Source organism: Bos indicus x Bos taurus, chromosome 5 (genome assembly GCF_003369695.1).
Source record: "Bos indicus x Bos taurus breed Angus x Brahman F1 hybrid chromosome 5, Bos_hybrid_MaternalHap_v2.0, whole genome shotgun sequence".
Taxonomy (NCBI): Eukaryota; Metazoa; Chordata; class Mammalia; order Artiodactyla; family Bovidae; genus Bos; species Bos indicus x Bos taurus.
Genome location: NC_040080.1, coordinates 10,555,715 through 10,583,036, shown reverse-complemented (window position 1 = coordinate 10,583,036; position 27,322 = coordinate 10,555,715). Strand labels below are relative to the sequence as shown.

The window sequence follows — 27,322 nt, the reverse complement described above, 5'->3', positions numbered from 1 at the left end:
CTGGGAAGGGCTGGAGGCCAGTCCAGCCTGTGTGCTCTTTTCCATCCAGCGAATGAGGGCTCTTCTCTGCGCCAGCCAACACTAATCGCGCAGGGCAAGGGTTTCTCCACGGGGAGGGCGTGCTGTCGGCACAGGAGAGGGAGCAAGGCCTCTGAGTCCGCATCTCCAGCTCCTCACAATCAGGAGCCTCCTGTCAGATCTGCTCGATGTGACCACCATCCCACCTCTGGGCCTGCAGACACCCTGATCTCAGGCTCCTGGCTTCCTTCCCGTTCGCCTCCCTACACTCTGGGCAGGAGTCTGCCTAAACACTTAAATGATGCCTCGGAAAGATAATCTCTCCTTGGAATGTTCTTATAAGAAGAATGTTATTCTTTTACATGAGACAAAACCCTGCTCCCTGTAGCATGCCCCTAGGGTCCCAGAAACTCACTCTAGGAGCATGTGTTCCCCAGGCCGTGGAAGGGTTGTTGTGGGCCTGGGCGCCAGCGTGACTGCCAGCTGGGAGCCTGGGAGCTCTGGCTGGCTGTGTGACTTTGAAGAAGGTGCTTCCCTCTCTGGCCTTTAGGTTCCTTGTTTGAAAAGGTGGGAGGGACCCAGTGAGCTGTAAGTCCCCTCTGAAGAATCCTTGGGCCAAAGGGCCCCCCGGCTGTCGACTTGCAGTGACCACAGGGACAAGATCTGTTCAGTCTTTTAGACCACCCTTCCCTGATCCAGTCTACCCATCCAGCTGTCCGTCTGTCCATCCCGCCAAGTGCCTCCTGAACAGCCCTGTCCTCAGACCCCTGAGCCAGGAGCATGGCCACCAGAAGCTGGAGGTGGATGGGAGGTGCTCCACGAGCTTGCATCTGTCTGAGGGGCCAGCAGGGGTGCTCTAATCAGAGGAGAGGACCCTTTGCCTCCACCACCTGTTGCATCATCCTCAAATACAGGGTGTCAATCTAGACAGATCCAGAGCCTCTGGAGCCTTCGGGCTGGGAGAGAGGGACACAAGAAAGTGTTCTTTGTCTCCTCAAGGATGACCCCCACCTCCACCCCAGGAGCAGTGGGACTTCCCAGGCCTCGAAGCCACACTTCCATTTCTGTTTGTGCCGCTGGAGGCAGCTGCTTTCCTAAGAGCAAGCACAGGACACTGCTCATCCCTTCATAGCAGCCAAGAGAGACAGAGGCCGCCACTCGCCCAGAGAGCGTGTTTCTGCTGTTCCTGATGCCCCTGCCCCCATCCTCCACAGGCCTCCTGGCAGGGTTCCAGGCCAGCAAGGTAGATAAGAGGGGAGCTGGCCTAACCTGGTGCTGCCTGAGGCCTGGAGCAAGCAGTCCCTCCCTCCAGCACCGTGAAAATAAGAAACTTGAGGCTCGGGGAGCTTATCCAGTGCCTGAGGGCACATGTTAGGGCCCAAGTGTGACCAGCAGTCCTGGGAAGTGACCACCCTGACTGCACATTACCACCCTCCTCACCCCCCGGCAGGTGCTGTCCCCCAGGGCCAGGGTTGAGGGCACACGCTCTCCAGGGCTGTCAGGACTGTGGTGTGTCCCTGCCCCAGCTCCACCCAGGATTTCCTGGTAAGTCCTTTTGGCTTGAGGGCGTTTTTGGAGCCACAGAAAGACTGCCACCCGCCTAGCTGCTTCGGGCAGAAGCCTCCACATGAAGGGCAGCACCAATCCGGCCACAAACACTTTGTCAAGTGTCTAAAAGGGGATGTTTTTGCTCGGTTCTGCGGCCCCACCACTGACCCCTGCTACCACCACCTCGACGCCAGCCGCTGGCCTCCCTGCCCACATCCTGCTGGAGCTTCAGCAGTGGGCGCTTCCCAGGCCGTTGCAGGTTTTTGCAGACAATCTGCACTGAAGCTGCTGGGCCTCCTGAAGCAGCCACGGGGATTAAGGCGGGAGGCGGGGGCGGGCAGGGCCCAGCATTTCTGGAGTCCAGGCAGTGCCATCTGGCGCAGCAGGAGAGCACGTGGCTGTTTTGGAGCCTGTCAGATTTGCTTCCTAACTTGGCTTCTACCATTTAGCCGGCCAGAGACGTGGGCCAGGAGCCTGGGTCTACTCACCTATAAAACCCCACGATCCCAACCTCACTGGAGAAGGTGCTAGAGTATCTGACAATAAGTGCCATTGTCCCCATGTAGCAGGACACAGAGGGCAAGGGGCAGCTGAGGCAGGAATGGGGGTTAAAGGATCTTTCCGTTCCTGACTTTGCAGGCTGAATAATAAACAGGGTCAGGCACTGTCTTAAGCATTTTACATATCAATTTATTTAACACAACACCCTATCAGGTAGATGCTATTGTTATCCTCAAGTGAGCAAGTGAACTGCCTCAGCTCAGGTCACCCTGCTAGTGAGAGGCTGAGCCCAGCTAGCCAGCTCTGTCTACACCAGTAAGCTCTGTTCCTGCTGTCTCTTCGGGCTGGAAATAAATGTCCATTGATGCAATGTCTTCACTTGCCATTCACGTTAACTGTTTGTTGAGCTCCTGTGACTGTGGCACATTGTTCAGCCCCTGAATTCAGCGTGACCCAGACAAGACGCAGGCCCCCATCGGGAGGACACTCAGCAAGTCATTGGCTGGTGACCTCTTTGGTCCCACATATGCAGTTCTAAAACTATGATCTCAACATTCACTGATTGAGATCTCTGTGTCTGAAAGTCTCTGATGACAACATCCTTCAAAGGAACAGCTTATGCTCCAACTACAAGGGCTTCAAACCTTTATATGAGTGTTGATGATCTGAGTGTGCTCAGGCTTAATTATATCCTAAAATATACCCCTTACCCAGCTAAAAGGTATGGCAGTGCCACCCAGGCTGGACACAGAGGACCCAGGTGCCCTTCCTGCAAAGGCTCTTGGGTTTGGTTGGAGGGAAGTCTGAAGCCCAGAGGGGCGGCCCAGAGTTCAGGTGGCCTGATTATGTGGCTCAGTTGTCTCCACAGCAGCTGCTGCTACAGTCCACATGGACTGAACCCTCCTTAAGCTGGAGCTGGGGGCTCAGGCTCAGGCAAAACTAGGAAGGACAGAGGTACAAGCCAGGACTTGCCCTCAAGGCCCTTCAGAACAGCTGGGGAAGTGATCAAGTCCAGGCCAGTATGGTCTGGGCCAAAGGCAAGGCTGGAGCAGGGTGGGGACCCCACGTAGCCTGGAAATTTCCCAGATGCCAGGACAGTGGCACCTGGTGTCACGGTGCTGCCTCAGGAGTCTTCTGTTTCCTAATTCTGCACACAGCTGGTTGCGACAACTGCAGAGACAGGGGAAACTGAGTCACCATGAAGTCCAGTGGCGAAGGTGGAGAGGCTAGAACTAGAACCCAGACATTGCAAAAAGCAGCCCCACATCTTAAGAAGCCAAGTCTACATTGGACCCTGATGTCTCTTTCCATCAAGGCATTCATCAAGCCCCGCCTTCCTCAAGAATCCCCTCCTGGGGGCCTTCCAGCTGGGAGAAGGGAAGTGGGCAAGGAAACCTAGCCTGGGATTGATCCCGTCATCCTGGCCTGAGCCTTTGATCCAACAACCTCCCAACTTCTGGCCAGGATTCCACATTCAGCTTCCCTTTGCAGCCCCTCCACACCCCGCTAGGGCCTGCCTGCTCTCCCTTCGAAGAGTGGAGGGGCAGCCAGTGTCCAGCGCACGCCCACTGTGTGCCAGGGCCCATGCTGGGCACTGGGAATGTGTTAAGATGTCCAAATCGGAGGCTCTACTCTAGAAGTCCCCTGTCTGCCGACTCATACACAGCAGTGGGTGCTCGAGTAACCCTCGAAGTGAACTGGAGCTCTAACGAGGCAAAGAGCAGTGAGTGAACCAGGACTCTATCTCAGGCCCCCCCGCCCCCCACCCTCGGAGCTCCTGATGCCCAAGGGGTGCAGAGGTTCAGAGTAAGGAGAGCCTGCTGCTACTGCTGCTAAGTCGCTTCAGTCGTGTCTGACCCTGTGCGACCCCATAGACAGCAGCCCATCAGGCTCCCCCGTCCCTGGGATTATCCAGGCAAGAACATTGGAGTGGGTTGCCATTTCCTCCTCCAATGCATGAAAGTGAAAAGTGAAAGTGAAGTCGCTCAGTCATGTCCGACTCTTAGCGACCCCATGGACTGTAGCCTACCAGGCTCCTCTGTTCATGGGATTTTCCAGGCAAGAGTACTGGAGTGGGTTGCCATTGCCTTCTCCGAAGGAGAGCCTACTGTTTCCCAAAGACTCTCATCTTGAGTTTACTAGCAGTTATGGAGCATCTCGCTGGAGAAGGACACGGCAACCCACTCCAGTATTCTTGCCTGGAGAATCTCATGGACAGAGGAGCCTGGTGGGCTACAGTCCATTGGGTCGCAAACAGTTGGACACGACTGAAAAGTGACTGAGCACGCACGCATGGAGCATCTACTATATGTCCAAGTCTGTTTTGGGTGGAGGCTCAAAGAAATAACTACTACTGAGTTTGGGGAGGTCAGAGCATCAGCCACATCACTGCCTCACAAGAAGTTAGGGCAGGGACTGAGGAAGTCCTCCCAGTGAAGGGACTTCATAGATGGAGAAAACTCCATGTGAGGCCGGAAGAGAGCAGGGTGGTAGGGAGCTGCTCTGGGAAGGTCTGCCATGGCTGAAGGAAGGTGAGTACCCCCATGAAAGGGGTGATGCGAGCAGAAACAAGTGCTACAGGAGCAGGCAGGGGTATCTCGTCCACTCTTCCAGGTGGGCAGGGTCGGGACAGCTGACCCACAGGCCTTTAGAGGCAGTGAGGCCAGAGTTCCAGGGACTTGTCCCAAGGCACACTGGCAGCCAGGTGGCCCAGGACGCCAAAGCAGCCAGCCAATCATCTTCCAGCAGGGCCGAGGAGGCTGACCTTTGGCTCCAGGTGGCCAGGGGGTCCTTTGGGAAATGAGGGGCAGGACAGCATCCTTCTGGGAAGCCCGGATGGACCTGTTCTTGGCCTCTGACTCCTAAGTATGGAAGCCTGTGTCTCCTTTAAGAGGGTGCTGAGGTTATTTATACCTTGGCCCGCAGGCCAGTGGGTGGGGCAGGAACCCAGGAAGCCAAGCCGGGCAGGCGCTGTGGCTGGAACGGGCTTACCTGCTTCCCGCCACCGGGGCTGGGCGGGGCGGAGCGGGGAGGAGGGGCCGCGCACACAACCTGTGAATCGCCGGACGGCCGGCGGACCCACACTCGCCGGCACCGGCGCAGGGCGAGGCGGGGGCTGCAGGGGCCCGGAAGACGCGAAAAGAGCGAGAAAACAAACTTGGGAGAGAGGAGTGACCTGGGGGCCGGGGGCGGAGTCGCCAGCGGGGGAGGAGAGAGCGAGCCGCAGCGAGAGCGCGGCTGGCCCAGGAAGCGAGGAGCGCCGCCCACCCATCCGGGGCGAGAGAGGCGCCGCGGGCCGAGGCAGGCTGGGCCGGGGGCTGCCCGGCCCTCGACCCCCACCGTGACCCCGCGGCCTCCAGCCTGCCCCCAAGATGATGAAGAGGCAGCTGCATCGCATGCGGCAGCTGGCCCACACGGGCAGCCTGGGACGGTGAGTGTCAACTCCTTCCTCCCAGCCCCATCCTCACCCTGGCAGGACCCTGGGGAGGCCAAGGACAGCTGGACAGCCACCTTAAGACTGGCCACCTCTCCTCCTTCCCCGGAAAGCCACCCCCACCTCCAAAGCAGGAGGAGCAGGCCCTGGCCTTTGGGGCAGGGGAACCCCCAGCTCTCATTGGAGGGTGGGTGGAGGATCAAGGATATTGGGCCTTCTCTGTCTCTAGGAGCCCCCGAGTGGATGGTCCTCCCCCACCTCACTTGTCCCCTCTGTACAATGGGGGTGTTAACCATCCCTGGTTGCCTGGGGGAGGTGATGGTCGCTTAGGGACCCAGACCTCGGGGGAGCAGAAGACACGGGGTCCAGGCAGCGATGGAAGGAGGGGCTTGCCCTTGTCGTGCCCCTCACCTCTTCCTGCCACCGCCAGCCCCAAGGCCTCCTGCTTCTCTGTCTTGCTTCTGCTTTTCGTAGCCTCAGGTGGAAACATCCCCAAGTCCACAAACCTCTGGGCTGGTGGGGTGGAGGCCGGAAATATAGGGAGCTCCCGGAGCCTGCCTTCTCTCCTCTTACCCCTGCGCTGGGCCCAGGGAAGGGGTCTAGGTGTCCACAGACCCCCACCTATGCAAGCGTGGGCAGCTAGACCACCTTTCTCTGAGCCTCAGTGTCCACCCATGTCCTGGGCCCCTGCCGGCCACCACAGTCCAGAATCCTGTGTGACCAGCAGCTTGGGAGTCTGAGCTTGCACACTTCCCGTTCTTGGGGCCAGCCCAACCCTCCTTTCCCTGGGTCAGCAGAAGACAGAGACTCCTGAAGTCACCACTTCAGTTTCGTCCGCCCTGTCTCAGGACACAGCCCTGGGTGGAGGAGGAAAAGGCCCAGTATCCCATTCCCGCCCCCACGGAATGTGTTCCGACTGGGATTGAGCAGGCGGGCCACCCAGGGCGGCCTGACTGGGAGGGGCATTGGGAGGAACTGGGGTTCAGGTGCCCTGATTGGGGAGGGGCAGCAGGAGGAGGCAGGGGGTTTCCTAACTTGGTCCTGCTCAGCAGAAGCTCTCTCCCCCCCACAGCACCCCGGAGACTGCAGAGTTCCTGGGTGAGGACCTGCAGCAGGTACGTGCCTGGGCCGGCAGCGGGTGGCAGGGCAGGTCCGTACAGGCTGTCCGTGGAGGCCCGGGCGGGGATGCCAGTGGGGGCCCTGAGTTGAGTCATTCCCACGCTGTTGGCCATGGGGTCCCCAGGAGTAGCGAGAGAAAGATAGTTTCTGCTCTGGGGGAGAAGAGGGCAGTGGGGCATGGGGGATGACAACCCCCCATGATCTACAGATTATAGATCTATAGATAGGTTATAGGTTATAACCCCTGGACCCCCTCCCAGGTGGAGCAGCGGCTGGAGCCAGCTAAGCGAGCAGCCCACAATGTCCACAAACGGCTGCAGGCCTGTCTGCAGGGCCAGAGCGGGGCAGACATGGACAAACGGGTGGTAAGTGGGGATCCCAGGGAGGAGGGGCCTGGGCAGGACATCTCGGTCCAGTGGGACAGTGAGGTCGGGGCTGGGGTCTCCCTGCTAGTCTGAGTCTCTGGCACCAAGGGGGTGGAGGTTGCTCCGTCCCAAGGCCCTTCCGGACCCTCATTCATGAGGTCCTATTTCTTCCCCTCCCCTTCTTGACCCCGCCCCCTCAGCACCAATCCTCTGCACCAAAGCCAGGCCCCTGACCACCTGAACATCTCTGTCCAGTCAGCACCCAGAGCAGGTGCTTTCAACTCGGCAGCCTGTGAGGGCTTCCTGAAGGAAGCGGCATTTGAACTGGATTTTGTGTTACTCACTAGTATTAATCTGCAGCCAGTATTTATGGACTGATTACGGCTAGTCTGTTGCTAAGATATGTCTATGCCTTGCCTCAGTGAATGCTGACAACAGCCGTGGGAGGAGGCTGCCTTTATTAGCACTGTCTGCAGCAGGAAATGGAGATGGAGAGGTAGAGTGACTCGTTCAAGGTCACACAGCTAGTATGTGGCAAAACCGAAATTTGAATTCTGGTCTCCCTGACCTAAACTGGTGCTCTCCACAGCACTAGCTAGGGACGTGGGAGGCATGTTTTATAATCAGACAACCGTTCAGGACGGCCAGAGCAATAGGGAGCCACAGGGGGTTTTGAATTCTTCAGAAGCTAGGTCAGCTACAGAGGCCCTGCGGCAGGGGTAAGGGTCTACTCCAAGGCTGTCTTCCTGGCTCCCCACTCTCCCTCTAACTGTGCACGGACCTCAGGCAAGCTCCATGCACCCTGTTTTTAGTGTTCCATTCAGTGATGGTCTTTCCTTTCTGCCCATTCAAGTGGCTTCTGGGAGAGGGCAAGGGAGCCTCGGATGGGTCGGGGCTCTGTGCATGGTCACGCCGAGATGTCACCTCCACTGTGCCTTGTCTTATCTCGCTTCTACTCTCACCTGTGACCGTGGCCCTCCTGGGTTCCTGCCACTCGTGTCCAAGCCCAAGGCCTTGTTGGGGTTCTGCCACCAAGAGACTGGCCATGTGCTCAGACCAGTGGGGTGGGGAAGGGTTGAGGGAAACCCAGCAGGCAGATGTGCACACCCATGCTCATGGCCACCCCTGCCCCTCCCTGCAGAAGAAGCTTCCCCTCATGGCTCTGTCCACCACGATGGCCGAGAGTTTTAAGGAGTTGGACCCCGATTCCAGCATGGGGTGAGCATGGACAGGGCCCTCAGCCCTCACCTGGAGATGCCGAGGAGGGATCTGGGCTGGGAGAGGGTCCCGATCAGAGAGGGCACCCACTGTGGAAGGATGACCAGGCTGGGAAGAAGGCCTGGGCTGGGAACAGTGTCCAGAGGTCAGTGAGGGCAGCCAGGCCTGGGAGGGCATTGGGCTCGGTGAAGATGAAGGAGAGACAGAACAGACAGGAGGTCGGGACTTCCCTGATAGTCCAGTAGTTAAGACTCCATACTGCCCATGCAGGAGATGCGGGTTCGATCCCTGGTCTGAGAACTAAGATCCTGTCATGCACATAGTCAAAAGAACTTTGGAAAAAAGAAGAGACAGGAGGTGATAGGGAGGGAGGAGGCCCTCAGTCTCTCCAGAGAGGGGGTGAGGGGCTGTGGGAGCCCGGGCCCACTGGGTGCTGTGTCCACAGGAAGGCCCTGGAGATGAGCTGTGCCATTCAGAACCAGCTGGCCCGCATCCTGGCCGAGTTTGAGATGACTCTGGAGAGGGATGTACTGCAACCGCTCAACCGGCTGAGCGAGGTGACCCCCCCCCACCTTCTGCCCCCAGCTCCCCCAGCCCCCACCTCTGCAGCCCGCTGACCCCCACCCCCACCTCCTACCCACGCCTACCCCCAGGAGGAGCTGCCAGCCATCCTCAAGCACAAGAAAAGCCTGCAGAAGCTGGTGTCTGACTGGAACACGCTCAAGAGCAGGTGGGAGCCACAGCCTCTAGGGGGGTGGTTCACACCTAGGTCAGCCCATGGATGTGGCCACAGAGCTTCGAGACCCCTGCCCCACTAGGAGGATGCTGCAGGGTTCTTAGGGGTATAGTGTGTGTGCTTGTGCACACACCTGGGGCTTAGGAAGACCTATGGTAATGGTGCATACGACGGGGCCTCTGTGCACATGCTTGTGCCAGCTGGAGGTAACCCCAAAACCTGGGAGAGCCATCAACAACCCTCCAAGAACCCTGGAGGGCCCCCACCCTCCACTCTGGAGGTGGATGGCTAGGATCACCGAGCCCGCCACCAGGGGGGCGCCCCAAAGCACTGCCCCCGCCAAGCCGAGACCCCAGACCTGTGCTGCCCTGGGATTTATGTCTATCAACCCCAGAATCCTATGGGGTCAGGCCGATGGAGGGGCAGTTGGCTCTGGACACGCCATGGGGACAGTGACCACCCCACCTTGGGACGATCCTCAGGCTCAGTCAGGCAGCTAAGAACTCCGGCAGCGGTCAGGGCCTGGGCGGCGGCCCGGGCAGCCACACCGCCACAGCCAACAAGGTGGAGACGCTGAAGGAGGAGGAGGAGGAGCTGAAGAGGAAGGTGGAGCAGTGCAAGGTGAGGGGCACTGGCGGCTTCCTGGGGGCAGGGGTGGCGGGGGTGGGCGCCGTCCCCACTGCACAGGCCACGTGGCTAGGAAGCAGCCGAGCCAGGATTTGAATCCGGGCTGCCAGGCTCCGGGGTCTGTGTACTCAGCCGTTACCTGGTAGCTGCTTCTGTCTGTATCATACCCGTAACACCTGGGCAGGAGGGGACCGGGAGGAGGGCGGGAGGGGAGAATCTTGGTGTGTCGGCTGAGTGAATGAATGAAGGGTGAGTGAATGAAAGAGTGGTGAGTGATACAGAGCACTGGGTTGAGGATATGTGGACACAGAGGAGAGGAACAGAAGAGCCCCTCAAGAGCTTGGAGGGGTTCCCGTGGGCTGGCCCAGGAGCAAACCCTGGCAGAGTGAGAGCAGAGTGGACTCCGGCCCTCCCATACCACTTGGGCAGACCTCTCCCCGCTCCAAGCCTCCCAGCAGGCCGCAGCCTCCCTGGTGCAAGCCCTGCTCTGTTTGTCCCCAAGGACGAGTACTTGGCCGACCTGTACCACTTTGCCACTAAGGAGGACACCTATGCCAACTACTTCATCCACGTGAGTCCAGGAGCGGGCTCCGCCACCCGGAGCTCGGGGGCCACTGAGGTCCCCTGCAAGGTGGTGGGAGGGAAGGGTCTGCGTGTGGCCCTGGGGGAGACTCAACTGCCCTCACTTTCCGCCCCCCGGGGGGTGCTCCCTTGTCCCCACAGCTCATGGAGATTCAGGCCGATTACCATCGCAAGTCTCTGAGCTCGCTGGACACAGCCCTGGCTGAGCTAAGGGAGAACCACAGCCAAACAGGTGGGGACCTGACCCCCACCCCTGTCCCCCACCCTGCTCAGGGCCTGTTAAGAAGCTTGCACTCCATCCCGAAAGGCACTGGGGAGCCCGGGACGAGTTCTGTCCAGGGGAGGGCTCAATGAGATTTGTGATGGAGAGAGTGCTCTGGCAGCTGCAGGCAGGATAGAATTAAGGGGCAGGATAGAGACCTGTTAGGAGGCAGAAGGGAAGTGACGGAGGCCCGGGCTGGGGTGGAGGCAGTGGAGGTGGGCGGATTGGAGACATGTGTGGGATGGTTTCAGGATGTGTCCTGTGGGTGGTCAGGAGGGAGGTGGAAGCCCCCTGACCTGGCTGCTCAGAGGTGGGAGGACCCCGGGCCGCTGATCTGTCTCATCCCTGCAGACCCCTCCCCCTCGATGACGGCCGCCCCCTTCTCCAGGGTGTATGGGGTGCCTCTGGGAATCCACCTGCGAGAGCTGGGCCGGGACATCGCCCTGCCCATCGAGGCGTGCGTCATGATGCTGCTCTCTGAGGGCATGAAGGAAGAGGTGGGGCTCGCTGGGGCAGGTGGGGCAGGAGCACGGGCCTCTCATCCGGTCCCACCCCTCCCACCCATGCCTGTGCTGGGGTGTAATCCCACCATTAGTGCCCAGGTGCCAAGAGAAGGCGTGGCCTCCTGCGGTTGAACTGATGCCACCTCCCCCTTAGTGATGCTCACGTGGACCAGGCCCTGTGCTATCAACCCTTTGTACTCCTTGCTCCGTTGCATTACCCCAGGAAACCTTGCAGGGAGCCCTCCATTTTTGCAAGCCTCACCTCTTGCAAAATCGGCTCCATTTTGCAAGAGGTAGACAGAGGCCAGTGGGTAGGTGTGCCCAGTGGCAGGTGAGAAGGTTGGTGGAGAAGCTGTGGAAGCCACGTGAGGCACGGCCCACGCTGCCCTCATCCATCCTGTGCACCTCGGTCCTGCTAGCACATCGGCTGCTTTCCTGAGGACAGGCCTTTAGGAGGTGGATCACACTTCAAAGACAGACCTAGGCTTCGGGACAGTCCTGCGGGGCCTCTTGTCTCTCCTCCACTCCTGTCCAGACTCCAGTCTCCTCATGACTTTTCCCAGCTCCTCCCAGGCTTCTCGTTTTGCTCAGAATCCTAGACCTTGAGAGTCGAGAGGAGCCATGGACACGGTGGTATTCACTCTGCCCACCAGCCCCGAAGCCTCCCTTCCCCTGGGCTCATGAGTGGGCCAGGGCCTCCCAGGCAGGGGGTCCTTCCCCCACCCCGACCCCTCCATGGCCCCCACCCTGACCCCTCCGTGACCCCCACTCGCCCCCTCTTGCCCCTCAGGGCCTCTTCCGTTTGGCCGCCGGAGCGTCAGTGCTGAAGCGCCTCAAGCAGACCATGGCCTCAGACCCCCGCAGCCTGCAGGAGTTCTGCTCTGACCCCCACGCTGTGGCAGGTACCTGCACCGAGGAGCCCTGGGTGGAGGGCCTTCCCCCAGGGCCCTAGCCTGAAGCTGCCTGAAATGGTCCCACAGTAGTTTAGCTTAAGGCCTGATACTCTGCCAAGAAGACACTTGAGGAGGCATAGGGGTCCTGAACATGGGGTCCATTGTCAGCCCCCCCAAACATGTACGTTTTTCTGGGGACAAGATCACTAGTCTTCATCGTTTTCTCAACAGCTTGTGACCCAAAGAAACGATTCAGTTCAGTTCAGTTCAGTCGCTCAGTCATGTCCGATTCCTGTGACCCCATAGACTGCAGCACGCCAGGCCTCCCTATCCATTGCCAACTCCCGGAGTTTACTCAAACTCATGTCCATTGAGTCGGTGATGCCATCCAACCATCTCATCCTCTGTTGTCCCCTTCTCCTGCCTTCAGTCTTTCCCAGCATCAGGGTCTTTTCAAATGAGTCAGTTCTCTGCATCAGGTGGCCAAAGTATTGGACACCTAGACATGTTAATATGAACAAGAGCTACAGGTTCGTAACATGGAGAGAGCCAGGCACTGGGGGTAAAGGTGGCGGCCCTGGTGGCTGAGTCTAATTCCCTGCCAACATTCCAGGTGCCCTTAAGTCCTACCTGCGGGAGCTGCCAGAGCCCCTGATGACCTTTGACCTCTATGACGATTGGATGAGGGCAGCCAGGTGAGGATGAGGGGCCTGTGCTGGGGAGGACTAGGCTGCAGATAGGCCGCCCAGGACAGCTCACCCGGTCTTTCCTCCTCCCCAGCCTGAAGGAGCCGGGAGCCCGACTGGAGGCCCTCCAGGAGGTGTGCAGCCGTCTGCCCCACGAGAACCTCAGCAACCTCAGGTAAGCACCCAGCCCACCCCCCACCCCACCACCCCCACCACCCCCTCTGCCCTGGCCTCCCCAGCCAAAGCCCAGCTGGCCCTTCAGGGCCCTGGGCTGGAGTCCTCCCACCTTGTACTAGGCAGTATTTCTGAAAATACCTCTTTGATGTATTAGCCATGTGTTTCTAATACTAGACGTTAAATTGAATATATAGCTTGAACCCTGAAGCCATTCCACCCAGTGGCTTTAGATCGCTCCTCTGCCACTCTGTGGTCCCCAGCTAGCAATTTAACTCTCTGTGCCTTGGCGCCCTCACGTGGAAGACATGGAACATAACAGTCCCAGTCCTGTAGGGCAGCTGGGGGGTTCGCAACTTAGTGCCCGCCATGGAGGTGGCGTTCAGTAGGTCAGCTAATGTAACTAGTGAAAAAAATGTTTAAATGTCCCATGTGGTGTTTTTGGTGCTCTTTGGAAACCCTGGGCTGGGAAGGTCTCAGGTCTTGGGGGCATCCATGGGTATTCATGGCCTAAGATATCCGGCCGCTGGTCCAAACCTCCTTCCCACCCCCCAGGTATCTGATGAAGTTCCTAGCGCAGCTGGCCGAGGAGCAGGAGGTGAACAAGATGACACCCAGCAACATTGCCATTGTCCTGGGTCCCAACCTGCTGTGGCCCCCTGAGAAAGACGGGTGAGGGTCTGTGGGTTAGGGGAAGGTGGCAGTCTTGCCCCCCATTTCAACATCTGCTTATTTTCCCCCTGGGCCCCAGTTTCTCCATCCTTGGAATGGGTTGAGCAGCTTCTATTGTCGAGGCTGCTATGAGGATCATGGGATCATGGACCCCACAGGGCTTCAAAGATAGACATTCTGGGTAACGGCTTTAATGGGATGCTTGGTGGCCTGTTGCAGGAGCCAGAAATCTGGTTCCAGCCTCACCCCTCCAACCTTCCAGGGATGAACCTTATAAAGTCACTCTGGACCTTCATTTCTTTATTTGTAAGTTGGAGAGAAACTAGACAGACATTGAGAATTTTGCTTTGGGCATTTGATGAGCTAATAAATAGAGAAATGTGTTATAAACTGTAAAATGAGATGATATGTGAGGGGTTGTAATTCACCTGGCCACGGATGACAGAAGGATTGATCCTTGTGTCCCCAGCACCCAGCAGAGGCCCAGGGAGCTGGGGTCACTAGACTTTGCTAAATGATGACTCACTTTGGCTCTTTTTGTCCCAGGGACCTGGCCCAGCTGGACGCAGCCTCGGTCTCATCCATCCAGGTGGTAGGCGTGGTCGAGGCTCTGATACAGAACACTGACACCCTCTTTCCTGGAGGTAAAACTCCTGTCTTTATGAACGATCCACCCAACTTGGTGCCCTCCAGACTCAGTTTCAGTCCCTGGTAGCCCCGCAAACTCACCAGGAGGCCTGGAGGAAATGGCTTCTCCCCGCTAGCCTCAGTTTCTCATCTGTTAAACGGGGATGATTGTGCCTGCTTTGTGGGATTGCCGTGAGGCCCACCTGGGAGTGGGAAGGTGAAACACAGCCTAGATAACGTCAGGAGAAAGGGAAAGTGGTCCTGACGCCTGGTGAGGCGGGGAGGCCGGTGGAAGCTCTGAAAGTTCATACCTGCGCCCTCTGTCTGCAGATATCAACTTCAACGTGTCGGGCCTGTTCTCAGCACCTGCCCCCCAGGACAAGGTCAGCGACAGGCCGGCTTCTGAGGAGCTTCCATCGATTCCCACACCTACCCCGGCCACTGTCCCGGCTCTCGGTCTGGCCCCTGCCCCGGCCTCAGTGGCTACCAAGGAAAGGTAAGGACTGATAGGTATGAAGGGCCCCTCCCTGGCCCCAAGATGCCCAGCCAGAGGCACTATCTCTCAGGGCATCCAAGAGCATTTTAGGAAATTTATTATATTTTCCTCCAAATACCAGATTTCCCAGTTGGGAGTGGGTGGGACTCAGGCATATTCTTCTCAGCTTTTGATATGTTCCCTGCTGTGTTCTATAGCTCTTTACTGAGCACCTACTCTGTGCCAGGCACTGATTCAGGCCCTGGAGATTTAGGGAACTGAGCATTTTGGAATTTGTAAATACTGTACTTTCCAGCCTTCTCTTTGATCCTTTAAACTGAAAGAAGGGCTGCGTGGTACCATACCGTCTCCTTAGCTAGTGGGTGTTGTTCAGTTATCATAGACTGCTGGGGCCCAGAACATGAATTTCCTTAGATGAAGAAGACAGACACATGCTGCCCTTAGGGCTTACATTCCACAGGGTGGGAGACAGAATCAACCGGAACACCAGTATAATGTCAGCCAGTTATGTGTGCTATGAAGAACAGAACAGGGCTGGGTGGTCGAGTAGGGAACAGGGATCAAGAAAGTGGGGGTCAGGAAGGGCCTACCCAAGGAGTAGCCAATAAAGCAGAGCCAGGAATGAGCCATGGCTTCCTCCTCTGCTTCTCATCCGCTCTGTGGCTTCTAGTGGTCGAAACATCCCATAAAGATCACATGGAGGCTGGGACTTCCCTAGTAGTCCAGTGGTTAAGAATCCACCTTGAAATGCATGGGACATGGGTTCAATCCCTGGTCAGGGAACTAAGATCCCACATGCCACAGACTGAGCCTGTGAGCCACAACTCGAGAGTCTGTGCACCACCACGAAAGACCCCGAGTGCCACAACTAAGATCCGACCCAGCCAAATTAATTACTTTAAAAGCAGGTCGCATGGAGGCTGAGAGCTGAGACTTTCTGCCCCCATCCTGGCCACGTGGGGGACCATGGACACTCACAGTAGCACACAGCAGCCAGGGCTCAGTGGATGCAAACTCTGGCCAATGCTAGAGGGTCTTGTCAGACCCCAGGCCCGGCCACAAGGTGGTGGGGAACAGCTCCAGGAGGACCCAGACTCAGCCTGTTGGCTGCGAGTCTCCCCAGATGCCTGGAGACCTCTGGGAGATGCCATGGCTGACCCTGACCCTCTCCTTCCCTTGCAGGGCAGAGTCCGAGGCACCCCACAGACCAACCTCCCCCAGGGTCAGTCGGAGCCCCCCGGAGGCAGCCGCCCCAGCAGAGGAGACGGCTCGGAGGAGTGAGTTGGCTGTGGGAGGAGAAGGGGCAGAGGGTGGGCAGGGAGAGGGATCAATAATCCCATACTGCCCCATGTTTTCAGACACCCAGGGGAGGCATGGAATCCAGGGGGCTAAGGGCCTGGGTTTGCTGCCTGACACTCTGGGATCAGATTCCAGCTCTGTGACCTTGGACAGGCGACTTCCCCTGTCTGTGCCTCAGCTTCTTCCTCTGTGTAATGGGACAATAACCGCACCCACCATGAAGCTATTTAGATAATTAAATAGGGCTGCCTGGCCCATACTCAGCACCCAGTAAATGCTCCATAAAAGTCAGTGACTGTGAGTGTTGAGGGCAGTGGAGTCCAGTCCCTCAGGAAGCCCCGGAATCACGAAGTAGAGAGGGAGGTGGGGTCTTCAAAGCACAGTGAATGAAGGGGTGGCAGTGGTGGTGGTTAGGTGGTCTCCTTCTGTGCCTCTTTGGTACAATTACACGTTGAAGTGGCCTAAAGTCAGGCAGGTGAGAAGGTCAAGGGTTCAAGTGGAGAATCTGCCAGGATGACTAGGACACTTGAAAGGCCCAGCCCAGGAGGCGCTAGAGTTTTCCACCTGGATGGCAGTGGATGGAGCAGGAAGCTCTGGACCGGCCAGAGCTGGCAGGTCGCACAGGGACCTTCTTACAGGAGGGGGCGTCTAGCTACTTCTCCTGGAAGGGGTGGGGACAGATGGGATGTTAGCTCACCAGAGGACAAGATAAAGGACTGTCACCTGGGCTCATCCTCACGGCAGCCCTGGGAAGTCAAAGCTGTCGCCCCATCTCAGCGATGAAGCAACTGAGGCTCCAGGGGCCAAGTCCCCCAGTGGGTGGAGGCAGAGCTTGGAGCAGAGCCCAGCTGTCCTGGCCCCACCCAGGCCCTCGGCTGCCTTGTGAGGCTGGACTGTGCAGACGACTCCGAGGTGGAGCAGCCCTAGTGGGCTTCTGAGCGGGGGGTGAGAAGGACCCAGCTGGCCGGTGGGACAGGTGGCATTTCTTTATTCAAGAAATATGTATTGAGTGCCTACTCTGTGCCACCCATGTGCTATGCCAGCCAGCTGGACGGAAAATGGCCTCACTTAGTTTGCGTTCTAGTCAGGGAGACAAGAAGTAAGGGAGCAAAATTGAAACTGACAAGATCACTTCAGAGAACATGAAGTCCCCCATGAAGAAAATATGACTGGAAGATATGACAGTAACTGGGGCCGGGTCAGGGAGGGGCCCTCGAGCTGAGGACAAATGTGGACAGAGGCCTAAATGGTGAGCAGCCCGTGTGGACCCTGTTCCCGGCAGAAGGGACAGCAGATAAAAGTTCTTGCGGTGGCATCAAGCTTGGGGGTTTGCCCCAGGCAGTACAGACACCTAACCACCCCTTTCCTTCCTCCACAGCCAAGCGCCCAGCACCCGCCAGGCCCACCATGCCGCCCCCCCAGGTCTCCGGCACCCGCAGCTCCCCTCCAGCACCACTGCCGCCCCCTGGCTCTGGCAGCCCTGTGACCCCTCGGGCTCTGCCCCGCCGTCTGGTTGGCAGCAGCCTCCGGGCCCCCACGGTGCCACCCCCGTTGCCTCCCACTGCCCCCCAGCCTGCCCGGCGTCAGAGCCGCCACTCACCAGCTTCCCCCAGCCCGGCCTCCCCAGGTCTGGCCTCTCTCAGCCCAGTCACTCTGAGCTCACCTACACATGTGGACCTGGGGGCGGCCACTGAGGAGGGAGAGGGCCCTGAGGCTGCAGGCAGGGCCCCCACTGCCCCAGTCATCCCCCCTCAGGCCCGGCCCAGGAGCCTCGCCTCAGAGACCAACTGAGCCCATAGCTCCTCCCCGACACCCCTCAGCACCCCTTCCCTCCCGCCTCGTCCTCCCAGGACACAGCCCTCACCCCTCCCAAGGGGGCGGGAGCCTCCAGCCTTTGCCTAAAGTGCCTTGGTGCCCGCTGGGTCGGCCCCCACGGCAAGAAGGACTCAGGACAGTCCTCCACTTCCAGACCTTTTCCTCTTGGATCACCCTGGGCCTCAGGGGCCCCTCAGCCACCTCTCTGCTCTCTGGCAGGATCCCAGGGGAGCTGCCAGAAGGAAGCAGAGGCTTGCCTGCTCCCACAGGACTTTTTTTTTTTTCTCTTGCCAACATTTTTTTTTTTTTGTAAGGCTAGCAAATAAATTATTTTGGACAAAACTGGAGCAGCTACCCAAATGATAGTTTTCTTTTCTATCCTTGAAATAAAGAAGCCACTTTGATAAAAGGGGAAAAAATTACTTATTCTTTGCCTTTTTTTTTTTTTGTCTTATCTGAAATAGTAACAGCCAACATTTTTAGCGCTTACTCTTTGCTACACGTTGTACTTTTCTATGCATGAGTTCCATTTAATCCTCTTTCAGGGAAGTAAATCCCATTACCTCTTACAGGTGAGGAGACTGAAACTCAGAAAGTGACCAAGGTCACATGGCGAGTGAGACATGGACCTGGCCCACATCTGCTTGATTCCAGAGTCTGTCCCTCACATCCTGAGCAATTGGAGTTTCCTTTTCTTCAAATGTGAAATCACTTTAACAGCTTTCACCACGGAAATGTTGTTGTGAGGATGAAATGAGACACTTGTAAAGACCAAAGCACTGCCCTTGCACACAGAAGTAAGTGTGCAAGGGCAGTGTGAGTGATGGCTGCTGTTGCTGTGTTCCCCCACCTGTGGTCTCTGTTCCCAGGGAAGGCTCCCCGGGGAGCAAGGATGAACTGTCTTCAAACATTCTCTGACCATACTCTGTACCAGACTCTGAGCGAGGTCCCCACTCAGCCCTAGGCCCAGGGAGCTCCTGGGGAAGGGCAGGAGAACTGACAGAATCATGTATCATGGGAGTTTCCTGGTCCAGTGGTTAGGACTCCTATTTCACTGCCAAGGGTGCAGGTTCAATCCCTGGTCGGGGAACTAAGATCCTGCAAGCTGTGTGACGGGGGAAAAAAAAAAGGTCAGGAGCAAAAGCCCAGGGCAATGAGAAGCAGAAAATATAAGCCCCAGAGGCCGAGGGTGTGCCTTTTCTCAGGTCTCTGAAGCTCCAGTTGCTCCTGGGGGTCAGACCAGTCTTCAGAGTCTTCTCAGAGGTTGGCAGACAACCTTAGATTTGGGACACATGCCTCACCAAGTAGGCACCAAGCTGCCTCTAGCCCAGTGTCTCTACATTCTGGCCTCACAGTAGAATCCCTGGGTGATTAAAAAACAAATCAAAAAAGTCAGGACTCACCCAAAGGAATTAAAATCAGAATTTCTGGGGTCCTATCACACGTTTTAAAAAACGTTTATCGAAGTATACACTTAAGATCCACACATCTTACTGTATATAAATTATATAATTTTAAAAATCTGTCTCCTTGGGAACTCTACTGCGCAGACAGGGTGGAAAACCACTGGTCCAGGCCAAGGGCTCCAGCGTCTCAGGGGACACCCTGTGCCTCTCTCCCCAGTCACAACCACACTGCATCCCAGAACTTCTTCCCAGGACTCCGCTCGAAACTGGAGTGTCTAGGGTTAGGAAGGCAGTGAGATTTGACCCAAAGATAACATCTCCTTTAATATTTGTTTTCCTCCTAGCAACCATCTGTCTTAAGCTTGTGATTGGCTGGGGAACGAGGAACGGGCCTTGTTGTTCCATTCGTAACTCCTTATTGGTCAAAAAGGTCAGTCCCTCTCCCGGCAGGCCGCTGAAGCTCTGCGGCTACTGGTCCAGAGGAGCTGAGAGGCGGGACAAAGGACCAGGCTAGGTCTTCATTGGTCCCCCTTCCCTTGGTGGAGCTCGAGATTCTACCCTTTTCGCCAGGCTCCTGTAGCTCCCAGCCCCGCCGCCGCTCCTCTCCGAGACTCTCCCTCCCATTGGCTGCAGGTCAGGCCGTGGCCCCGCCCCCTAGCCCTTCAGGCGCGCCGATTGGTCGCTGCCCGCGACAGGCCTTCTGCGGGCGAGCGCGCTGTGCCCGCGGGAAGAGAGCGGCGCGGCTCCGGTGTGCGGGCAGCCAGCCGGCTGCATGGCGCGCTGCGAGCGGCTGCGCGGCGCGGCCCTGCGCGACGTGGTGGGCCGGGCGCAGGGGGTCCTGTTCGACTGCGACGGGGTGCTGTGGAACGGCGAGCGCGCAGTGCCGGGCGCCCCCGAGCTCCTGGAGAGACTGGCTCAGGCTGGCAAGGCGACGCTCTTCGTGAGCAACAACAGCCGGCGCGCGCGGCCCGAGCTGGCCCTCCGCTTCGCGCGTCTTGGCTTCGGGGGGCTGCGCTCCGAGCAGCTCTTCAGCTCCGCGCTGTGCGCCGCGCGCTTGCTGCGCCAGCGCCTGCTCGGACCTCCGGACACTCAGGGCGCGGTGTTCGTGCTGGGCGGTGAAGGGCTGCGGGCCGAGCTGCGCGCCGCCGGGCTGCGCCTGGCGGGGGACCCCAGCGAGGACCCGGGCGCGGCCCCGCGCGTGCGCGCCGTGCTTGTGGGCTACGACGAGCACTTCTCCTTCGCCAAGCTGAGCGAGGCCTGCGCGCACTTGCGCGACCCCGACTGCCTGCTGGTAGCCACCGACCGCGACCCGTGGCACCCTCTCAGCGACGGCAGCCGGACCCCCGGTGAGCGCGGGGAAACAGCTGGCGGGAGGGGGGGGGGCGGCCTGCGCTTTCAGCTCCATGCCTGGGGGTGAAGGCTGGGGAAGGGGCGTCTCCAGGCGATAGGAGGGGTACTGGAGGGATGTACGGGCGGTTCCCACCCAGCAACAGCCCAGCATGTCTTCATGGCGACATCTGGTATTTCTTGCAGCTTTCTTGCAGCTGCCACCCTGTGAGGGGCAGAAGTAGGGTCCGGTTGGACAGATGAGGACACTGTGGCTCGGGGAGTCACAGGTGCAATCCAGGGCCCTGACTCCCAACCCTAGCCTTCCTGAACCAGCCTGCATGACTCCTGTCATTTTCCCCACCCGCCATCGGAGTGAGGTGGGAGAGTTGGGGACAAAGCCTGCTCCCCTGCCCCGAGGGTTGGAACAGGCGTTTCTGGCGGCAGATTGAAGGCAGGTGTGCGGAGAGAACGGGCGGTGGATGGAGTTTGACCTGAGTTCCAGCTGCAGGGCTCTGTAATCTTGTTAAATTACATAACCGTGGAGCATCTCCTCCCTGGGGGTAAAATGGGAATACTAACCATGTCAGTTTAAGTTTCGCTGAGGAGAGAGTGATCAGGGCAAGTGCTTGCTCTGTAATAGGTGCTCAGATGATGTAAATTGTATCTGAGCCCTCTCCTGTTACAGAGCTTTATGAAGCACCTTGGTGTGTTATTTAGTTTCAGAATTATTCTGGAGATGGAAGTTATTGTTCCATTTCCAAGTTAAAGCAACTGAGGCTAAGAGAAGGGACATGAGCTACCCAAAAGCAAGAAGACCTGAACTTGGCACTTGAGACCACCTTATCCCCAGCCTCTAAACCCCACCCCTGCCATCCAGGGCACTCTTTGCTGCTGTCATTTAGGAATTTCACATCTGCAGAGGAGGCAGGAGCAAAGGAGGCTCCTATATCTTGGAGGGTTCGCATTAGACAAGAGCAGAGGGTAGCAAAGGCTAACCGACAGCAGGGACAACCCGTCAGTCGGCTGAGGGAGGGACAGATCTCCATCACTTTCTCCCTGCTGGCCACTGACTGTATTGATTCCAGATCCTAGGAGGGCAGGGTGAAACTGATGGAGTAGACAGAGTATTATGATGGGTGACAGGGAGGGCCTAGAGCTGAGGAGACCTGGGAAGGCTTCCTGGAGGAGGCATCTTGCAGGACAGGGCTCTCAGGAATGGAACAGGGCTTGGGCCATGGGAGAATCAGTTCCAAGCTGGGAATCTTAATAGTTCTAGGCCTATCTTGGCTTTGCCGCAGACCTACTTGCTGCATGACCACTTCAGTGTCCCCATAAATCCAAGGGGAAAGCGCTGCTCAGGGCTCCCAGCTGCCAGTGGCTCCTGCCTGCCTGAGGCCGTGCTGTGAAAAGTGAGTTTCTCCAGAAGCCTCACAGCTCAGGTGAAGGCTGTGGGTTCCGAAGCTCGCCCAAGGGCTCAGGAGAGATGGAGTGGAGCTGCTGGGGAGAGACCAGGCCCTGCCCAGGTGTGCCCCTTGAATCTCAGCACCCACTTGGCTTTGCCCACCAGCTCTGCTGGTCATTCCCACAGCCAAGAGGGGGAGACAGAGCTCAGCAAATACACCACTGCTGTCCTGTTTGAATCGTGCAGCTTTGTAAGAGGAATAACATTTTAAGTAAAGACCCCAGTATGCATAAAATCTGAAATAATGTGAATTTCACCCCAGTTCCCCTCCCATCCCTATGGGTCTGCTTAATTGTGTGTTTATCTTGTTACCACGTGGCAGTCACTTGAGTCGGCAAATAGAAAGGCCTGCTGTCTTAGGAATACGTCACCAGCAGAATATTCAGGACTCTTGGATTACAGGATGTGGAGAAAACTGGGATATGAAGGTCTGAGGGCAGAGTTGCGTTCAGACTCCCCTGCTGGGATGTTTGCTCCCCCAGAATACGATCTCAGTTTCCTTCACTGCTCTATCCCTGGTGCCTGGCACATAGTTGGGCCTCAGTAATACTGGCTGAGTGAGGTGGGACACGAGGGGCCAAGAGTGATAGGCTCAGACCTGGTAGGAAAGGAAGACGCTGACAGAGCGATGGTCCTAGAGCCGAGACAATCCCTTTGGGATGACTCAGTTGAGCCCTTTCCATTCTGGAAGGAATTCCTAAACAAAGGGTAAATGGCTTTTCCTTCTGACTCAGTTCTTAGGAAACCGAGTGGGCAAGTTCTAGGTCAGAAGTCAGGGAGACCTGCCCCACTGGGTCACTCTGGGCCGGCTCTGCCTTGATCCCAGGGAAGTTCCTCCTCCTCATCTCGGGGCTGCAAGGCTGAAGACACTTGCTGTTTGTGCACCTTCTGTGCCTTTGGCTTAATCATGTTGAATGTCATTCATTGTGAGAAGGGAGACAGGAGGCCCGGAGTGTTTGGAGTCAGACCAGTGGTATACTGATACATCTTTAAGAACCGGAAGAGCCTTGATTTACACTTTTGCCAGTTTCTGTGGTGGTAGTACTCTCCCTGGTGGCCGATTTCAGCCTACCAACATGAGGTCACTTCCCATCGTGGGCTTGGGAAGGAAAGTAAGTACACACCATTCTGTAATATTTCCATCATTGCAGATATAAATAACCTCAAGAGCATAGATAATGGTAAAATAATTAGGCAGCGATGAGTTTTGAGAATTTATTACCTTTGTTTTAAACATTTTATTTAAGTTCATATGAGTTGACTTTAAACAGTGGCTTTGTTTAACTACCAGCTCACAGAATTCCTGAAAAGGAAACATTCAGCACTCTGGAGCCAGTACAGACCGGCCCTCGTGTGTCTGAGTCAGACTTACTTGAATGCATATCCTTTATCTGCCACTTCCTAAGCTGTGCAACCCTGGACAAGTTACTTAACAACACTGAACATCGTCTGTAAAATGGGTATTCACGAGCTCCCGCACAACCCCTGGCACTTTAGAATGTGCTTAGTAAATTGTGATTATCATCATCATCTGTTCAAGGACATTAGTGTGAAGGTAGAACATTCTGGCACAAAGACATACCGATGGGACGGGCACAGTGGACTCATTGTATGGGGCAGGATGGTACTGGGCTGAGAATCAGAACCGTCCTTTTCTCAACAGCCCTCCTATTGTTCAATACTTGGGTGCATTCCACAATTCTGCTTATTATAGTTACTGCAGCCACGGACATCTTCAAGCATGTAGCTTTTGTCTCCAGTTTGAATTCTCGCCTTGTGATCACTCCCAGCGGAGGCAGACTGGGTCAGAGGTGCAAACATTTCTGTGCCCTGCTGTGTTCCAAAAGAGCTGGTGCCAGTTTCCGACAGAACACATTCTTGTCGCAATAACCACAACTGCTGTTGGTTAAGTGCTTTTCCATTTCCAAAGCACTTGCCCCTGTGGTGCCCACAGCGCCTCTTTGAAGGCAGGCATCACTTGGACCCCCCTTTCCAGTGAGTCCAAGGAAACTCAGAGAGATTGGCTTGCCCAGAGATGTACGGCTGCCAGGGTGAAATGGTGAACCACAGGCAGGACTGACTGAGCCAGGCCTGGTCATGTGCAGTGGCTCCATATTCGAGATGGGAAAACCGAGGCACAGGGAGGTTAATAGCTTGCCCAAGAAAAGTGGAGACGGAATGTGAATGCAGGCAGCTGGTTGCAGAATCTATGCCCTTAAGGCCCACACTAAGACTGGGAAGCAGGCGGCCTTTTCACTCACTTCAGCCTGATTTAACCCCCGTGCCAAGCTGCCTCTGAGGATTCCAGTTCCCAGGCCTGGATGGATGCCTTCCCCGCTGCCTCCCGCACTGACCAAGTGTCCATGTCCCTGCAGGCACCGGGAGCTTGGCTGCTGCTGTGGAGACAGCCTCGGGCCGCCAGGCCCTGGTGGTGGGCAAGCCCAGCCCCTACATGTTCGAGTGCATCACAGAGCACTTCAGCGTGGACCCCGGCCGCACGCTGATGGTGGGCGACCGCCTGGAGACTGACATCCTCTTCGGCCACCGCTGTGGTATGACCACCGTGCTCACGCTCACGGGCGTCTCCCGCCTGGAGGAGGCCCAGGCCTACCTGGCGGCCGGCCAGCACGACCTCGTGCCCCATTACTACGTGGAGAGCATCGCAGACTTGATGGAGGGGTTGGAGGACTGACCCACTGATGCAAGCGCAGCCACAACCCTCCCTTAGCCTGTTCCCGTAGGTGGAGGTGATGGGCCAAGAGCTGCATTAAGGGCTACTGGCTCCCGCACCCCAGTTTCTACCCGGGTGGGACTGGAACCCAGGGAAGGAGTCAAGGTCCCCACACCCACTCCTAGCAGTGGCTGGGCACTCTTTGCTATCCCAGAAGCTGCCCCCTCCCCTCTTACTGGTTCACCCCGGCCTGACCCAGCCAGGTAGCCTTATATCCTGCCCTGTGACCTCCCCTTGTTTCAGTCTGGGCCCTGCTGCCTTGTGATCTCCCCAACCCTGAGCACTTCCACCCTGGGGCCGCTAGAGCTTTTCCTGGGTCCTGGCGTGGGGTGCCTGTTGACCAATCAGAGGTCTAGGTAACCAGGAATCATTATTGCCCTGAGCCCTGAATGGACCAATCAGAAGGCTAAGTGATAGTGATGCATTGCTGTTGGGTCCTGAGTGGACCAGTTGGGAGCCTAAGTGACAGTGACCTTCTCAGTTCCTAGGTCCTGGGTAGACCAATCAGGACCCCAGCTAGTAATGAGCCATTAGTCTCTTGGATCCTAAATAGAACAATCTAGAAGTCTGGGAGACAGTGGCCTCTCGACTATCTGGGTCTGACTGGACCAGCCAGGGGTCCAGATTTCTGTTCATAAATAAGGGTCCAAGTGCTGAAGACACCGCTCCTCCACAAAGGGGGCCCTTAGTGACTCTGGAGGCTTCTGTAGTGAGGGCCCCACCCCTCCCTGATCATGGTATCAGACCAGTGCTGATGGTGGCCACAGCTTGGGAGTGGGGCTTTTGTGCCCCCGCCTTGCTATCAGTGTTTGCTGTGCCACCTCTCCCGTGCCCACCCCAGTTATTTATTATCGTGTGCCACTGATGGTGGGGGTGGGGGCTGAGCCTTCCCCCGCCACCTCCACCCCTGTTGTAACTGGTCCTCCCGTACTTAATAAAGTGCGAGTAGGAGTGTCTGTGTGGGTTCAAGTCTGTGTCCAGGGTGGGGTGGGGGCAAGAGCCCCTGCCTGAGCCTGTTCTCCCCAAAACTGGCCCATTCCCTCTGTGAAATGATCCACCCCAGTTCCAGCGTGTTCTCTGTGTAGAGTGGTACCTTAGCTTAATAGCACTTTATGCCTCACCGAGTCTTTTTTTAAAAACATTTTTGGCCATGCCACATAGCATGTGGAATCTAGTTCCCCAACCAGGGGTTGAACTTCCGCCCCCTGCACTGGAAGTGCAGAGTCTTAACCACTGGACCACCAGGGAGGGTCCTCCTCACTGAGTCTTTATATAATAATATGTTTCAGTCCTTCAGGAAATCCAGCAAGCTTGCATTACTCATTCCCCTTTACTCCTTGCGGAACGAGGATCAAAAAGGTGATGTTAGCTTACACAAGGGCACACACCTAGAAAGTGTGACCCCCTGAGTGGGGCCGAAACTTGTGTTGACTCTGGGAGGCTGCAGCCCCGCTTTGTAGAGACTGAAGGGGGAGACAGGTCCTCGCCCTCCTCTAGGAGCTCAGGAGAGATACAGTGCCCACCCCTCCACTGGATTTCAGGCATCCTTCACACCTGGGCTGCTGCTGTGACTGCCCTGCTGGCCTCGAGCTTCCCCAGGGCCTCCTGCAGAGCAGGTGCCCAGCTGGAAGCTGGTTGATGGGCAGGCCTGACTCACTGATGCACTTGTCACTTGAGCTTGCACAAGCCCCTGCCTGCTCAGCCTGTTTCCTCATCTGTAAAGTGAGGGATGGGACTCCAAGGTCTGGAAAATTCTCTTCAGTGTGGTTCTTGGGAAGATGGAGTGCTTGACTGAGTCTGGCTGCATCAGGAGGTAGGAGCAAATGTGCTTTTCTGGTGACTTTTGGTTAAGGCATAAAGGAGTTTATTGGCTGCCCCATGAAGTGGTCCAACACCCTCCAGGTGCATCTCTCTCATCCTGTCACTCTTATGGGCTTTGGATGTGGAAGTGGTTGCAGCCATTATGTGATCACAAGGCATGGCCTGGTATATTTCTCTGCTCTGTGACTCTGCTTCAGAAAAATGGGAAGCACTTGGGGGTATTTTCCCTAGACCTCTAAAAGTTGCAAACCATCAGAAAAAGTCTAAGAACAGCACAATGAATACCATATGGTCTTCACTAGATTTCTAGCTAATATTTCAGGCAACCGATGACACCAATTGACGAAACAACTCCTTCACATTATACCTCCTGATTTCAATAGGTTCCTAGTTTTGCCTCACCCCACCCCCACCCCTGCCTGTTGACTACTTTCTTGGTGAACAGAAACCTGAGAGGTACTTTCTGTTGTTCCTGCCATAATTTTTCCCTCTGGGAGTGGCTTTGAGTTAGGGGCCAAAGCTTAGACTTGCTGAAATAAATCTGAGCTTAGTCTAGCATCAGAGTCCCACAGAGCACTCCCTTTTGATTTCATTTTATCTATTACAGATAATCATAACTACAGGTCTGTAAATTTTACTTTTTTCGCAATTCCTTATGCATCCATTTAGCCAACTCCCCAGGACTTGGAGCCATGTCTAAATTCCACTGGTAACATTTACCTTTATTTAATTAAATTTTTTTTCAGAATGCACATAATTTTTTTGCTTTTTGCCAAGCTGCGTAGCTGGCAGGACCTTAGTTACTCAGTCAGGGACTGAACCCAGGCCCTGGGCCATGAAATTGTGCGTCCTAACCACTGCAGCACCAGAGAATTCTCCTAGGTCTACCTTTAGAGGCAATGCAGCACTGCTGCTCGACCATGGGTGACCACGTGACCACCTAGGACTCAAAGGTTCCTCACCCCTGCCCTTTCATACTTTCTCTTTTCAACCCACACA

At 56.6% G+C, this 27,322-nt stretch overlaps 2 protein-coding genes and 1 long non-coding RNA gene across 3 annotated transcripts; 2 read left to right on the top strand and 1 right to left on the bottom strand.

Moving 5' to 3' along the window:
• Nucleotides 1–2,235: 2,235 nt before the first annotated feature.
• On the bottom strand, nt 2,236–5,223 carry LOC113892256. The gene is made up of 2 exons (XR_003511002.1): nt 5,059–5,223; nt 2,236–3,237 (listed from the first exon to the last, which is right to left on the bottom strand). It is a non-coding gene; the product is annotated as an uncharacterized LOC113892256 (long non-coding RNA).
• Nucleotides 5,133–17,892, top strand: SH3BP1 (SH3 domain binding protein 1). Its single transcript, XM_027540848.1, has 18 exons — nt 5,133–5,497; nt 6,573–6,615; nt 6,880–6,984; nt 8,126–8,202; nt 8,648–8,759; nt 8,856–8,932; nt 9,421–9,559; nt 10,068–10,136; nt 10,289–10,379; nt 10,761–10,906; nt 11,703–11,814; nt 12,419–12,500; nt 12,586–12,666; nt 13,221–13,337; nt 13,884–13,981; nt 14,295–14,460; nt 15,643–15,737; nt 17,138–17,892. Exons 1-18 carry the CDS (start codon nt 5,439–5,441, stop codon nt 17,548–17,550), a joined length of 2,082 nt encoding a protein of 693 aa, XP_027396649.1. The 5' UTR covers nt 5,133–5,438; the 3' UTR covers nt 17,551–17,892.
• Nucleotides 17,893–19,682: 1,790 nt separating this feature from the next.
• Nucleotides 19,683–25,458, top strand: PDXP (pyridoxal phosphatase). The gene is made up of 2 exons (XM_027540845.1): nt 19,683–20,326; nt 24,147–25,458. The coding sequence occupies exons 1-2, from the start codon at nt 19,753–19,755 to the stop codon at nt 24,461–24,463; spliced, it is 891 nt and encodes a 296-aa protein (XP_027396646.1). The 5' UTR covers nt 19,683–19,752; the 3' UTR covers nt 24,464–25,458.
• The last annotated feature ends 1,864 nt before the right edge of the window (nt 25,459–27,322 follow it).

Coding starts and splice junctions, on each gene's coding strand:
- SH3BP1 (XM_027540848.1), top strand. CDS start 5,439: ATGATGAAGAGGCAGCTGCATCGCATGCGGCAGCTGGCCCACACGGGC. Junction 8,203..8,647: donor GACCCCGATTCCAGCATGGG/GTGAGCATGGAC, acceptor CTGTGTCCACAG/GAAGGCCCTGGAGATGAGCT. Junction 11,815..12,418: donor TGACCCCCACGCTGTGGCAG/GTACCTGCACCG, acceptor CCAACATTCCAG/GTGCCCTTAAGTCCTACCTG.
- PDXP (XM_027540845.1), top strand. CDS start 19,753: ATGGCGCGCTGCGAGCGGCTGCGCGGCGCGGCCCTGCGCGACGTGGTG. Junction 20,327..24,146: donor CGACGGCAGCCGGACCCCCG/GTGAGCGCGGGG, acceptor ATGTCCCTGCAG/GCACCGGGAGCTTGGCTGCT.